Source organism: Pocillopora verrucosa, chromosome 4, assembly GCF_036669915.1.
Source record: "Pocillopora verrucosa isolate sample1 chromosome 4, ASM3666991v2, whole genome shotgun sequence".
In the NCBI taxonomy this organism is placed as follows: Eukaryota; Metazoa; Cnidaria; class Anthozoa; order Scleractinia; family Pocilloporidae; genus Pocillopora; species Pocillopora verrucosa.
Genome location: NC_089315.1, coordinates 27,373,131 through 27,388,130, shown reverse-complemented (window position 1 = coordinate 27,388,130; position 15,000 = coordinate 27,373,131). Strand labels below are relative to the sequence as shown.

Here is a 15,000-nt window from a genome sequence, read left to right as displayed (position 1 = left end):
CAACAAATGGACTGTTAATTCGGTGGAGCATCAAGTTTGATGGTAATTACCCTTGCGAACTGAATTCCCAGTTTTCTGGGAATTCCTATGAATTCCTAGGAATTCTCAAAAATTCCCAATTATGCAAATGACCCTTGCAAACTGAATTCCCAGTTTTCTGGGAATTTCTGGGAATTCCTAGGAATTCCTAGGAATTCCTAGGAATTCCTAGGAATTCTCAAAAATTCCCATCTATGCAAATTAACTCTGATTTAAAAAGCTTGGAATTACTGGGAATTTCTGGGAAAAGAAGACTCCAGTTTTGTGAGGACTTGGAATCCCTTGGAATTCCTAAGAATTCTCAGCTTTACAAACTACCTATAATTTAAGAAGTGTGGAACTCTTGGGAATTGCTGGGAATTGAATTTGAGGCAATTTTAATACCCTGAGGTCCACATAAATTCTAAGAAATTCTCAATACCTTGAATGTGAAGGTTTTAAGAAAAAGAGTAATTTCAGAGGCTTAAAACTTTGGCTCAATAAAAGGTATGCTATACAAAACTTACCAAGAGATATACATACATGTACATGTTTATAACTTAAAGATCATGAAATTTATTACTCAAACTAAGTTTTAGTAAATCTTTACATTAATATGGATTTTCTCATGAATCAGCTGTCAGTTATGTTAAATGGAAATTGCCAACTTCCACAATAATTAACAATAATTACATTGTTATCTTACTTCCCTAACCTACATTACTGGTTGCCTTTGTTAGAAAACCTTGGAACAGTCAAGCTCAGTTGCCTCAAACGTTGTCAGAGACTTTTTGTTGACAATACTTTTAGTAGAAATTTCATGCCTTAGACAAACAAATTCAACACCTAATTAATCTCTCTTTTTTCATGATTGTTGTTGCTGCTTTTTTTCAGTTTTTTGCTCTATTTTCATGACTAATTGCTGTAATTTGTTTTGCTGTTTTTATTCTTACAAAACATTTTTGTAAGAGTTCCAATACTTGTGGATCATCCACACACTTTGCAAACATTTGGCATGCAGACAAGACAGAGGTAGTCAATGTACCCTTTGAGGAAAAACACCTTTTATATGACGTCTTCAATTTACTTTATTTGAAACTCTGATCTGAAAATATTTGTCAACAAGACTTGTTAGTAGTGAGAAGTACCAACCAAGTTTCCTTTCATAACTTAATTTCTTAAATGTCCCAATCACTGGATCTCCCAAAAAAATATTACATCTTTTTATTTTTGGTGCAAATTTAACAAGTCCTTCTTTATATAAAAATGAAAAATGCTAGTCACACTTCAGTAATAACAGCTCTTAAGTTTACTTGTTGTTCTTCTCTGTCTGTCAGCTATCAACAAAATTGTTTTATACTTCGGGCAGTGCATAACTATTTGTGGACCAGAGTTCCAACGCACCTCTGTAATCGCATATAGCTACTCCTGTCTCTTGTACAAATGTTTCTCCTTTGTAAGACGCACTCTACTCTGTTGTCAATACTGCTTTAAGTTCAGTGGAAACGACTGACTGAGGAATCGAGATGGCGGTGTTGGAACGTGTTGCTGAACGCTTGCTACGGTCAAGCTTTGTAGATTTAGGTACTGGTACACTGGGATCATCTATGTATCTCTTACACTTCCGAATGTGGTATCCTTCTTTTATAAATATGAGGGTAAAAGACGATTTGTAGTCGCATTCAAAACTGTGATTGGCTTGTGTTATTTCTCACCTTTGCCATTAACACAACTCAAGTGAGTTTCGAGTCTTTGTTTCCTCGACAACTTTCGGCCACAAATCGTGCGTTTGTAATACGATCGATTCTTGTCGATTATTTCTACATAGAGTGAGCTCACATCTTTATTTATATCACCAAGCTATCCATCTTCTAGAAGCAGAGAACCGGTCGGAGAAGTCAGAATAAAGTTGGGCGCTTCTCTTAACACTGCAATCGGCAAGCCAGCGGATTCACTTTGCTAGCCAATGACAAGTCCTAAAAGATCCACGTGATCATGCCCGTGATCGGAAACAAAGAAGACTCCATTTGGCGCTCATCTTTGAATGTACTTTTCATCGGTTGATCGCTTATTTCAACTGTTTTGCTTAATATAACATTTCTAAAGATAGCTTTTATTCTGGTTCAATGGGAAAACGAGAATAGCGTGAGTGTTGTAAAAGAGAAGAAAGTCGTTGGCGCCGTGGAGTTAAAAGTAGGGACAACAGTTGACATATGGACCGGTACAAACAAGGGTCGAGTGGCCATCTGTAAAGCTACGATTTTGAAAGTTTGTGGTGAGTAAAAATTGCGATATTCGTTGTGATCAAAATCTTATAAAAGAATAGATGTAGCGGGTTGAATTAAGCTTACATAACGCTCGGCGCAACTGAAACTAGAATAATTCTGAGAATCGAATCGGTCACTTGCATGCCGCAGTTTCTTAAGCTTATGCTTTACAATGAAATAAACCTATCAGTAAGGTTTCAAGATTCCTCTAGTCACGTTTGGGAACATTCAAGATTCATAACAAACTTTAGTACATAAAGAAGCCCTCCTTGGTAAAAACAAAATAATGTATTCAGCCCTTTTTTAGTAAAATCCATGAGAGAGATGTACTAACTCTAATATAAAAGTCACTCAATATAACACAGATTTCTCAATTTGAGAATCCAATGAATGCCCTTTTCCTCATAGCCATCTTAAAAGCCTGGTCTGAGCTTTAAACATGCATATTTTAATTTTTTTTTTTTTTTCAAATTCAGATGTCAAGGAATCCAGATACAAAATGGTCAAGGTTCTTGTTGACAACCTCATTCAAGGCCAACTTATTGTGAGTCCAGGAAAAAAAATACAAACAGCAGCTAAGTTTGCAGTTTAGGATAACTTCATTCTAATTTATTGTTACAGTTATAACAAGATTTTAATCAAAAAATCAATTTTATTTGTCTGTAATTAGCCCCTTCACTCCCAAGAATATAACTATATAAATATAACTTAGGATATTGTATTTTTTGGAAAAGAATCAACAGATTTTATTCACAATTTGTGTCAAACCAAATTTAATGATTGATTAGAACTATTTTATATGAATAGCTGTAATTGAGGATTAATCCGTATGAAGTTTTCAAGAAAAGAAAAATAAATCAAATTCCATCCTAATATTACCACACATTAATGTTAATAATTAATTAAAATATTTTACATGTACGCCTTAATCAAGCTTTTAAATAAATTTCATTGAATACTTGAATTTTAGCTGGGTTTTTTTAATTTAAAGTATTTATTTTATATCATTAGCCTCAAATTTTTGCTTAAAATTCCCAGTAATTCTTAAACATTCCTAAAAATTCCCAAAAATTCCCAGAAATTCCCAGAAATTCCTAGGAATTTTTTAGATATACAGCTTTTCAGGGAAAGTCATTGGTTCTCTGAGTTGGAATTCCTAGGAATTCCTAGGAATTCCAAGTCCTGTTGGCTATAAACTTGGAATTTCTGGGAATTTCTGGGAATTTCTAGGAATTTCTAGGTTTTTAGAACCAGAGTTGTTATGGTTGGGAATTCCCAGTCCGAATTTACCGTGAAAATTCACACCTTTATTCCTTGGAATTCCTAGGAATTCCAAAAGCCATTTCACAAGGGTATCGACAATGCATCTTTGAAAAAATAATGCGAGTAATAGTAAATGTTTCCTGGTGCCTTCATAGGCTACGGGAAGCAGGAAACTTTGGTCATAAAGAGTTTTGGGTCACTTGGCTCGTAAGACTTCTTAGAATCATCACTGAACATTTTGACGGTTTGATTTGTTGTTTCATATCTATTTTCTCCATTTAATCAGGGAGTGTTTTACCACTGGGAAAAATGGAGCTGAATCCTGTGACAGGTCTAGTGTTGCTGTCTAAAGCAACATCTGTTAGTGATGACAAACCCTCATTGGCTGATTTAGATACTGATTCATATGAAGAAGATGGCCAAGGTATTGACCAAACATGAGGACAGATCCAGGAATTTGACAGAGGGAGAGGGAGAGGGAAGCATCCTTTGATTAAAAAAAAAAAAAATACTAAATATTTTTCTTTACGTTGGACCCTAACATATATAAGCAAAGGAATGATTCAGGCCAAGTGGATATATTTGTTAAGAAGGAATATGTGATCCCACATTGCAAGAAGCTTTCTTTCAAAAATTTGACAGATCTGATGGAGGAGGATCTGATTCCCACTCATCCTACCTCCCTGGATCTACCACTGAAACAGGATCTTGAATACCTTGATTTTGTCAACAATAAAGATCTGTCCCAGCTAAAACTGAGAAGTGCTAGTGATCATCAGATGATGTTCTTTCCTTTGTTTTCAATTCCTCACCAGGTCATGTAAAACCACACTTTGATAATCGCTGCAAGGTTTTTGAGCTGGATCCATGTGACAGCTATGGTAAAGTCTGTTTGGTTTACAAAGACATCAAAGATCAGATCAGTAGGTAGATCAGCACCAAGATGAAAACAGCATGTTTTAAATTTCTCCACTTTGTGAGATGTGGTTACCATAGCTGTGTTATAAGACTGAGGTACAGCTCTTTATCTTAAAGTGCACTTTGATGTGTGTTTCATGAACAGCAAAGGCACAACTTTTGTCTGAAAAAGCACCAAAGGAATAAATTACTGGAAACTAACTTACTGGAATTCAAGGTTACCTATTGCTTTTGAAAATAGCAAAAATGAAAATGGAATTATTTTGTAAATGATATTGTAAATCACCACCTTCCCCAATCTCAAATTTGTACTGGAGATGGAAAAGCAAAACAGTTTTGAACAGGGTTCTATCAACATAATAATATTACAAAGAAATGTTGATGTGTTGACAGTTCTGTCACTGATCAAATCCCTTCCAGCTTCCATTTCTTAAGGGGATGTAAACTGCAGCCTCCCCTCTTAATTGGAGCAAATGAGTACTTTACCCTTTAACTCCTAGAAGTGATGGACATGTAACTTCTCCCAGTAAAATCCACCCATTATCCATGAAAAAGGTACTAAGAATACTCACACTCATCAGGTGAAAGTTTTTATCCTGATCTAACACCAAATTCTTGTAATTTTTTAACAAGGAAATGTTTAGCAGCTAGAGCAAAGAATTGACAATCACATCTTGGAAGTTAAAGGGTTAAAGTTTCACTGATTAAGTATTTTATTCAAATTCAATAAACTATAAGTCATATGAATGTAAGTCTCCAAGATATATTGGTATTTACCAACTACACATTTGTGCTTCATGTATAGTATGTATAGTACTAATATTTAAATAAAAGCTAAAATTTGATATATCCAATTAAACACTTCACTACAGTGTAAGTCTCTATCTTTGGCAAACACAATATTAGACATCTGATGCAAAATAAATAAGGTTACAAGATTATTGAAAAGTTTATAAAAAATTAATAGAGGAAATATGAAAATACTCTGCATTATGCATGGACAGCCTAAAATCATGGAAACATAAAAAGATTCGTGAAATCTTAAAAGACAGAAATGAGATGAAGAATGCTCAACAGATTGCGCAAAGTAGACAAGAATACCATTAAAAAATGCTTTAAAAAAGAGGAAAAAGAAACGAATCTTGACGTCAATAGATGACACAAACCGTAAACCGTTATCTTTTACAGAATGAATGAATAAACATATCCCTGTGGTGTCTTCCTCAATGCAAAATAGTGGCCTGAATTTAAAAGAAGCTAAAGAGAAAAGCACTTCTTCCCCTCTGCCACGAGTTTCTTTCTTCTCTTTCCTGGTATCAAACTATGTTTTTAAACATACCTAGAATCTCGCGGCGTGCCTGGCCTACTCTTCTGCTTCTGCTCTCGATTCCGATACCAAAATTTCAGATTGGTCACCACCGAGATGAAAAAACCTGTATCTTTTCATGGTAAAGAGGCCTAAACTTTGAGGAGAGTTTTGAGGATAGGACTGTTTTGAAATTTCTGTAAATGCATTTTTCTTATCTTTCTACTTTACTGTGCGTTACAAATTTGAAGAGAATCTACAAACTAATTAATCTTGGGAGTTCAGTTAAAGATGAAAAGACATTTTTTTCTTGACTATCTAATTAAGAACGTTGTTAGAAATGTGAGTGAATTGGTTCCTCACGGCCCAAACCAAAACTTTTGATCTTAAAATGTAAAATCAAAAACAAACAAGCAAAAAAGTCTGAAGATTACAAGGGTAGCAAGTACTTACTCTGAGTAGAGTCTATGCCATTCCCACGAAGTCCATCTTTACAAGTGCATTTGTAAGATCCAATGATGTTGTTGCAATCAGCATTCATATTACACTCGTGTGTTCCATCGTTACACTCATCTATATCTAGGACAGCAAAACGAGTGTGAATGATATGAGGGTCATTTGATATTGCTCTTTTGTTATAATATTTTGGTTTTTTAAAACGCACCACTTTGGCTGTTCAAAAATGTGGCCGGACAGGTGGCCGCCAAAGGGAGATTCTTGTTCGTGTGCCAGAACTATAGAGATGAACGAATCCGAAGAAAGTGCCGCGGACAATTTGGAAGAAGCTGATGCCACATATCAAACTTAGGGTTAGATTCCGGTCAAACGATAGGGCTCAGAGACGCACCTTTTATGGTCATTTTCTTCGTTTTAAGGGATAAAGCTTGAAGTGTCGACTCTAAGCCGAACACCTCTGTACGAAATTCGAAATCATCGGAAATGGCTTAAATGACAAATATAACATGCTTTGGTGGAGGGGTAAGGAAGTCTTCGTTAACAACAACTCATTACTTACCAGGAGATGGAGGGCAAATTTGTGAAGGTACAGAGGAGGAGGGGTTAAACTACACGACATATTAAAGATAAAGAACTCAGGCACTTTCGTGCTATATTTGCTGAAGTAAAGCTGAAAAGCAAGAAAGAACAACTCACATTCAAAATTTAAAAAACCCTCGCGCTACAGTACTGTCATACGAGCATTAACATTCAAAACTCAAAAACGTTCGCACCACTGTCACTCGTGCTAAGAAGTTTGTTCGAACCTCTTCGCGTCCCTTTGAAAAAAAAACGATCTTTGGCGCTGTTATGGCGCGAGCTAAACAAGAAATTATCTTTGCGCCCTCACCAACATTCACATTTATAAAAATTATTGTGCCATAATCGTCTCGGGGACCAACCATGACTCCCTCTGCGACTTCATCGAGCCTAAACATTTTCGCATCTATTACGTCTTTAAAAAACTCACGCTCTTTCGAGCTACTGTTGCCCAAGCCGCACAAGGAACTCCCTTGCAACTTACTAAACATTCAAATCATAAATTTCGTGCTCTTGTTGCACAAGCCATACAATTAACTCTTTCTACAACTTCCTAACCATTCAGCCCGTTTTGCGTATTTCTAAAAATCACGCTCTTTCGTGCCATCATTGCACGAGACGAACAAAAAACTCTCTGCGACATCATCAACAGTGTGTATTCGAAAATATTTTAGCGCCATTGTCGATCGAGCCAAAAAATTACAATATTTTGGCTATTGTCTCTCTATGAAACTCCCTCTGCGATTTCACTGAGCCCAAAAGTTTTACGTGTCGTTCAGAAAATCACCCACTTTTGCCTTACTGTCGTTCAAGCTTATCGAAAAACCCTACTTTTTGAAGTAATCGTCATCCAAAATCACAAACCTTCACTCTCTTGTCGATCGAAGCCCACTTTTTCTTGAACTATAAATCGAGTTTACTGTTTTGAAATTTGCGCTCTTTCTACGTCATTTTTCTCTCGTTCTACAGTGAAAGGTTTACATCGCAATAACAAAGCTAGGGTAACTCACAGATTATAGAGACGCATGTCGCAAGAAAAAAAGTTGCTTTGGTTTAGCGTCATTGATATCCAGTGGTTATTCACCTGTTAAAGAATTTCACGAAAATGTTCTTGAAGTTTAAGCAAGAAAAACCCTCGCATGTCCCCGAGGCAGAAATGCGAACTGGCATAATTCCGTTCAGCTTATTAAGGCATGCGACGCGGAAAAAAAGTCCACGAGAATGAGAAATAAGCCAGTCGAAGAAAGAAAAAGCGATGGTTTTGTTAGAGGAAGCATGCGAAGAGGCGAATGATACTCTCATAAGAAGGTTTGGAGGCAGTGGCCTCACTTACGTGTCTGTATATTTCCTGAACCAGCAACTAATCTCATAGTTGATCTTCTTATTGGTCAAGACCACATGATCTTCATTTTGCAAAGGTTGAGTTGAGAGAAAAACTGGAGGAGAAGCAATCGCTAGACTAAGGCCGTTGGGGTGGTCGAATATTGGCTGTCCAGAAGGAAAAGCGTCGAGGAAGACGAACAGAACTAATCTCGCTAGTACCTTTTTTAAGCAGATCAAAGGCATTTAACGAACTGAACGATCCTATGAAGCGGTTCTAGGAAGTTGACACCTTAGGCGTCGACGAAAATTATGCAATACCAATAAAAAGAGAGGAGGAGATGGTACTTGATAAGGTTCTAGTCTCATTCGTTCACGATGGAGAGCGTTACCAAGTTGCCACACCTTATAATCATGACCGTCCGTCGTTACCGGACAACTAAAGATGGCCTTCAGCCGCCTTAGAAATACGGAGAAGCGTTTAAATCGACAATATTTACTAGGAGAAGACTATCAGAACGTTATTGCATCTTACCCCGAAAAGGAGCCACAGTGTCAGTGGTACCTCCCTTACCTCTCTGTATGCCGTCCTGAGAGGTGCATTACAAAGACGAGAACCGTATTTGATACCAGTGCAAAGTTTCAAGATACATCTTTAAACGATAAAATTCCACCGGACCCCAAGCTTGAAGCAGATCCGTTCGAAGGCCTCCTACTCTTTCGCCGTTTTCAAGTAGCCATTGCATGTGACGTCAGTGAAATGTACTTACAAATAAACATCTCGCCTCTAGACCGTTCGATGTTTGGATTTCTTCGGAGGAATTTGGAAGTTAATCGAAATCCCGATGAAAATGACTTCGTGTTTGGTGATGCATCCGCTCCGCTTCGTGCCCAGTTTGTGTCTCAGGAAACACCAAGAAATAATAGAGAGAATTTACCTTATGCCTCCGAAACTGTCCAGAAGTCAACATACATATGCAGATACAATTCTCTGACAGTGCAATCCATTTTTTCAAAGAACTTCAAGATCTGCGGAGTAAAGCAGGAGAGAAGGCTCGTATATAGTTAATTTACTCTCCGGAGGTGCTTTCATCCATTCCGTAGAAACTTAGAGCACTCGAAATTAACCTTAGCCACGACACCATGCCAGTGACAAAAAAACCTTCGGAATTCTGTGGAATGCTCTAAAAGATGTTTTCTCTCCTCGAATCACAACTCCAGTTGAAGGTCTATCGTGGGGATAGTAACCAAAATATTTGATCCATTAGGTCTCGCCAATCCGTCCAAATGCAAGCAAAGATCCTCATTCAAGATTTGTGGGATTTCATTCCATTCAAGATTTCTTCAAGTAGAAAACAAGTGGCCACAAGTGAAGATCGAGGAGGGTCTAGAGGTTAAAACCGAGAAATCTTTCATCCACACAGTTTCGTTTCTGTTGAAGTCGTCGAAGATAACAGGTGGAAACTAAAACCTGAAAATCGGTCAAGTTGGTACAACTCACGCGAGTGACATTGTGTATGATAAGATTTGTCGTGAAGTGCCACACAAAAGAGAAAGGACAGTTAGACGGTCCTCTTTCTCCTAACGAAATCAAGCTGAGTTACAAATAATCGGAGAAACGCAGCGGGCGGATTTCGCCGAGGAGTTCCTAGCTATTAAAATAAATGAGCCTTACAGAAGAGGAGTAAATTTCCCGAGCTGATTACGATATGCGATTTCCGATATATTTCTGAGATGAAACTGGTCGACGAAGCTTATCGTAAAGCACCACCGTGAGGATGAACACCACGTTACTGGAACGAACTACAGGCTTGGTTACCTCTCCGCCAAGCATCGGATAGTTGAAGTGAAAGACAAAATTCGGGAAACAGTTACCTGTGCAGTTCGTTCCATTTCCTTGAAATCCATCTTTACACGTGCAGCTGTGAGATCCCGAGGTATTGTTACATTTAGCATTCACATCACAGGTGTGTGTTTCGTCACTGCATTCGTCCAAATCTAGAACATTATAGAAGAAATGTCATGGAAATGAAACCTTTTTTTTATGTTTCTGTCTTCTGTGTTTTGTTAATGTTTGTTATTCTTGATTTATTTTTATCTTAGAGTCACCTCAAAAAAGTAAGGTGAGATAAGAAAGCATAATGTGTTACGAACAGTTACCCGTGCAGTTAGTTCTATTTCCACGAAATCCATGTGTACACGAACACTTGTAAGATCCCAAGGTATTGTTACAATCAGCATTTACATCACAGTTGTGTGTTCCGTCAGAGCATTCGTCCAAATCTAGAACATTGAAAAAGAAGTATCATTTAAATGAAACCTGTTTTTTTGTTTTTTCTTGTGTTTTGTTAATGTTTGTTAGTTTGTATTTCTTGATTTGTTTTTCTTTTAAAGTCACCTCCGAAAAGTAAGGTGAGATAAGATAGCATGATATGTTACAAACAGTTACCTGTGCAGTTAGTTCCATTTCCATGAAATCCATGTTTGCACGTGCACTTGTAAGATCCTAAGGTATTGTTACACTCAGCATCCTTATCACAACTGTGCGTTCCGTCAGTACATTCCTTTAAGTCTAGAACATTAACAAAGAAGCGTCATTTAAATGAAACCTATTTTTTATGCTTTGTCTTGCGTTTTGTTCTGTTATGGTTTGTATTCAATTCATAAAATTAGGAAGGTGAAATAAAAAAGCATGATAGGTTAAAAACAGTTACCTGTGCAATTGTTTTCATTCTCTTGAAATCCATATTTACACGTGTGGTTGTAAGATCTCAGGGTATTGTTACATTCAGCATTTACATCAGAGCCATTTGTTTCTTTACAAGAATCATCTATGTCTTAGACAACAAAGTGAGCATCACAATTATGTCAAGGTTGTTGTTTTAACGCTTATGTTAACGTTTCCTGTTGTAAGATAAGAATACTTACCAGTACAGTTTGTGTCAATTTCTTGATATCCCTCCTTACGCCTGCAGATATACGATCCGATGGTGTTATTGCATGTCGTATTGCCCTCGCAGCTGTGTTTTTTGGTGATACACTCATATATATCTAAATGAAAATCAGACAAAATAATAATAATGATAATGACGACGATAAAAAAATAAAAGAGAGAGCGGAGATTGGAGAACTTAATGCTTTTCATCGTCTCGGTGATAAATTTAACGAATGATGGTATCATCTCTGACCTTGGCATAGAATTTGTATCCAGTTTTACTGACATCCGCTTCAGCAGTTGTTCATTGTAAAAAATGGTAAAAGAAAAAACAAATTTATCATCTTACTAACTGGAAACAAATTGCAGAGGATTGCTCACCTTCACCACAATCATGGCCTTCAAATCCAGATCCAAGAACACATAAACACTGATAATCTCTGTCTGTAAACCCAGCTTGGCATGTTGCATTATTCTTGCAAGGATTTCTGGCACAAGCATTCTTACGAACAAAACGAATAGGAGCACTTTAATTTTTGTGTTAACCTTCTGCGCATGCGTTCGTGTTTGCGAGTTCTGAATGTTATGCAGGTTTGTCAAATCTATAGGTCCTCTGTAATGGTCCTCGTGTGTGCTCTCAATTATATGCCCATATGTTCCACGCAAGCTGGCTTATTTATCAAGCAAATGTCTGCGTTGAACATAGGTTCTCTTTATACACGTGGCACTGTTCAGAGCGAGAAAAAAAATGTGTCTAAATCCTCAAAATGTATCACAAAAACTCTGGAGGTAGGGATATTAAATTAATAATAATAAAAAATAATATGCTTCTCCCAATTCTCTATTTCAAAGTTTAAACGTGTAAGTATCATAACCTTTCTTTTGGTTGTTGGAGGGGGATAGGCTAGGGAATCCTTGGTCTTGTTAAGAAGCTTCGACGAGACAAAGAATTTCATTCTCTTGGCTAATAAGCGTCATCCTCACCTCAGCACCGCGGTAAATATAACTTTCGTTTTTCACCAGATCTTTATCGTGTTCAATAGTAGCGTTATTCAGATCACACTTGTGTGTTCCAGACAGCTGTGTTATCGTATGGAAGTTATAACTGACGCAGTTAGGTTCTAGGTAGCATTGCACCTTGCAGAGATCCTCGTCGAATACTTCAATAGTTCGAACCGTGTGATTCTCCAACCTGTAGCCAGGTTTAGGAAAACTGGTAAACTTCAAATTACGGCAGTTACCTGGTGAAATATTACGTTAAGTTAGAAAGTGGCTATGTAGTATTGAGCACATCTTTTGAAACTCGAAATCGAGAGCAGTGTTAGTGCTCAATTATTGCTTTGTTTTCCTTTTGTGTTTTTGCCACGAGAATAACACCAGTCGAGTGATTCTAATTTATACTCTGATTAATCACTTCTATTTTTATCTTCCTTCAGAAGCGTTCAGCTATCGTGATCAATTGTTGCCAAAATCAATAGACAACTTTTTTGATATCTAGAGTGACTCGTGTTTATCAAGTGTTATATTGATCGTTTTCATTGTTACACATTGAGAGAGAGAAATTCATTGGATAAGGTTCAGAAATTGCAGTGTTATAGGAGAAAGGTTAAGGAAGCACTTCTCCAAGTTTTAGGTCTCTTTGTTTTCCCAAACTTAAGATGTTCGTCGAAATGTTTGGCGCAAAGTTACAGAGTCAAGTATGGAGCCGCCATGCTGGTGATTATCTTTGGTCCACCAACATGGCGGCCGGAAATAGTGGAGGACTTCTGGAACTTACTTTGGCTATCTAGCCCACTGATTATCTAAACTAAACCAAAAAACATGTAAGAAAACACTTTTCCTAACAATTAATATGAAAAAAGGCTGAAAATCACCAGATAGGTCTATAAACGCAATCGGAGCTTTATGTCACGCAACCACCATAACTCTGAACTTCAAACTGCTTTGGTTTCCAAACCAAGCACGCTTTTGTGTTAAAAATTTGAAAACAGATACAAATTTAGACCCCCATATGCCTGATGAGGATAAAAATTTTCGTTGCCCTGTATTTTTGGATTTTCGAATTCTATGATGTCACGTGAAAATCAGCAATGAAGTTCGGAAATAACACGCGCTGTCATTGGTTGAAAGGGCGTGTTCTACCAGAGTATAGAGCACGGAGCTGAGCCAAAGCTGTCACGTCATCTGCCAATTTGTATTTTGTCTACCCTTTTTTCGTTTCTTGGAAGTGAAATTTCGGAATAAGCGAGCCGGCAAGTAGCAACAGAAGAACCAAATAAGGGTTTGTAAACATGCCAAGCTCTGTAATTTGCACTAGTTTAACGTGTGAGGAGACGAAAATCCTAGCAAAGAAAACAAAATGGACAATCCGAGTTTTGAAGGTTTTCACGCTCATTTAGATTATAAACTTACGTAAGGTAATAAAAATCAAACACAGCTGACACTCGTATAGTATATAAAGTTTAAATTCATGCAGATCATGAGCATGTCAGAGCAACAGCGATCATGCTGAGGTCCATCGCGACTGGGTTATCATGGCGATCTCCGGTCATTACAGTGTAGCAAACCTCAGAAATAACATCGGTCGCCCTTCGAGTGAACTGAACTAAGAGCTTGCTCTGATATCCTTCCCGATGTGTTGAGTGGGCCACATCACTCACAGCAGTTCAGAATCTGTATTAAGACTAAAACACTTAAGGCAAAAGTGTTATATTCGGCCCACCGAACTATTTCAGTTTGTAAACTATTGCAGATTGTAGGCGTTGATAGTTTGTGAACTTAGATGGTTTAACATTTTTGACAGCTTCAGACGTGCTTAACCAATTAGTTCATTTGAATCACTCTAATGAGTATCCTGATTGTTTTATTGTAGCCTGCTTTAGGAGAGTATAGAGTATGCTGACGACACTGTTGTTCGCTCAGGAAGTAAGGTTTGTTTTGAAAATTGAAATTACTGCGTAGGGAATATAACGGATTTTTTCCTTTAAAAAAAATAAAGAAGCCTTGACTGTGCCCTGTTCTGTTATGAAGCACTTTGGAAGTGGCTTGAGCACTCAAGAATTGGTAAGAAACACTCGGCGAGTACATCCTAGAGAAAAACAAACTCGCTCATGTATAACTCTCGAGGTTATAAATTTTATGAACTCCTTGGTATGAAAAGCGATTAGGGCTAACTCTTTCAGCAGTATTCAGGTCCTGGCTTTTTAAATCTAAAAATGTAACAAAAGTAGTGCGCATTAACAGTCACTAGAAGGCGAAACGCTGAACTTTACCCTCCAGCATTATACATATAGAATATAAATGAGTATAACAGGAACAATAAATCCTACTGTCGTCACCTGTCGTCTTTGTTAATAAAATCTTTTTGTCGAAATCACCTGTTTTTTATTTCCCACAAACTCAGTTAGAACTTTCTTTCTATGGTGGATCAGCCAGGTTTTACCATAGATAACATGTTTAGGCCAAGTTTGATGCTATACTGTTTCCTTTTTTTTTAATTTTTAAGTAGGTTTTGCGATAGCAACATATTTCCACGAAACGTTATTTTTCCCGTTGTGACGAATTAGAAAGTTTCATTACAAGACTTGAAAAGTTTTACTGCTTCGTAAAGTTTTCATTCGAACAAGCCAAGCCATTTCAGTTGAGTTCGACGGAGCTCCTCAACTTCAAATACGAATGAAGATCTGCCAGTTTCTAACTTATCCATTGCGCCCGATGAAAAAGTCGAACACGTTCTTGGGCTTCATTGAAGATACAATAAATATTTTTTTTAAGGTAAACTTTCACTTTTAGACACTTTAACAGGCCATGTTCCCTAAAATTTTAATTCGTTCGTGATCCTGTTACTTCAAAAAACTGGGTTACAAAATGACTTAATAATAAATACATAGGTACATAAAATACATAGGTTGTCTCATCAAATAATTTCTTATATTTGA

General features: G+C 37.2%; 1 protein-coding gene across 1 annotated transcript in view; it reads left to right on the top strand.

The window, feature by feature from the left end:
• The window catches only part of LOC136280407 (tubulin polyglutamylase complex subunit 2-like), a 21,906-nt gene that overhangs the window by 474 nt on the left and 6,432 nt on the right, over positions 1–15,000 (top strand). The window contains exons 3-4 of the mRNA XM_066165432.1: positions 1–42; positions 3,835–3,972. The exon at positions 1–42 is cut by the window's left edge and continues 46 nt beyond it. Coding sequence (XP_066021529.1) covers positions 1–42; positions 3,835–3,972 — 180 coding nt within the window. The remainder of the gene's footprint in view (positions 43–3,834; positions 3,973–15,000) is intronic.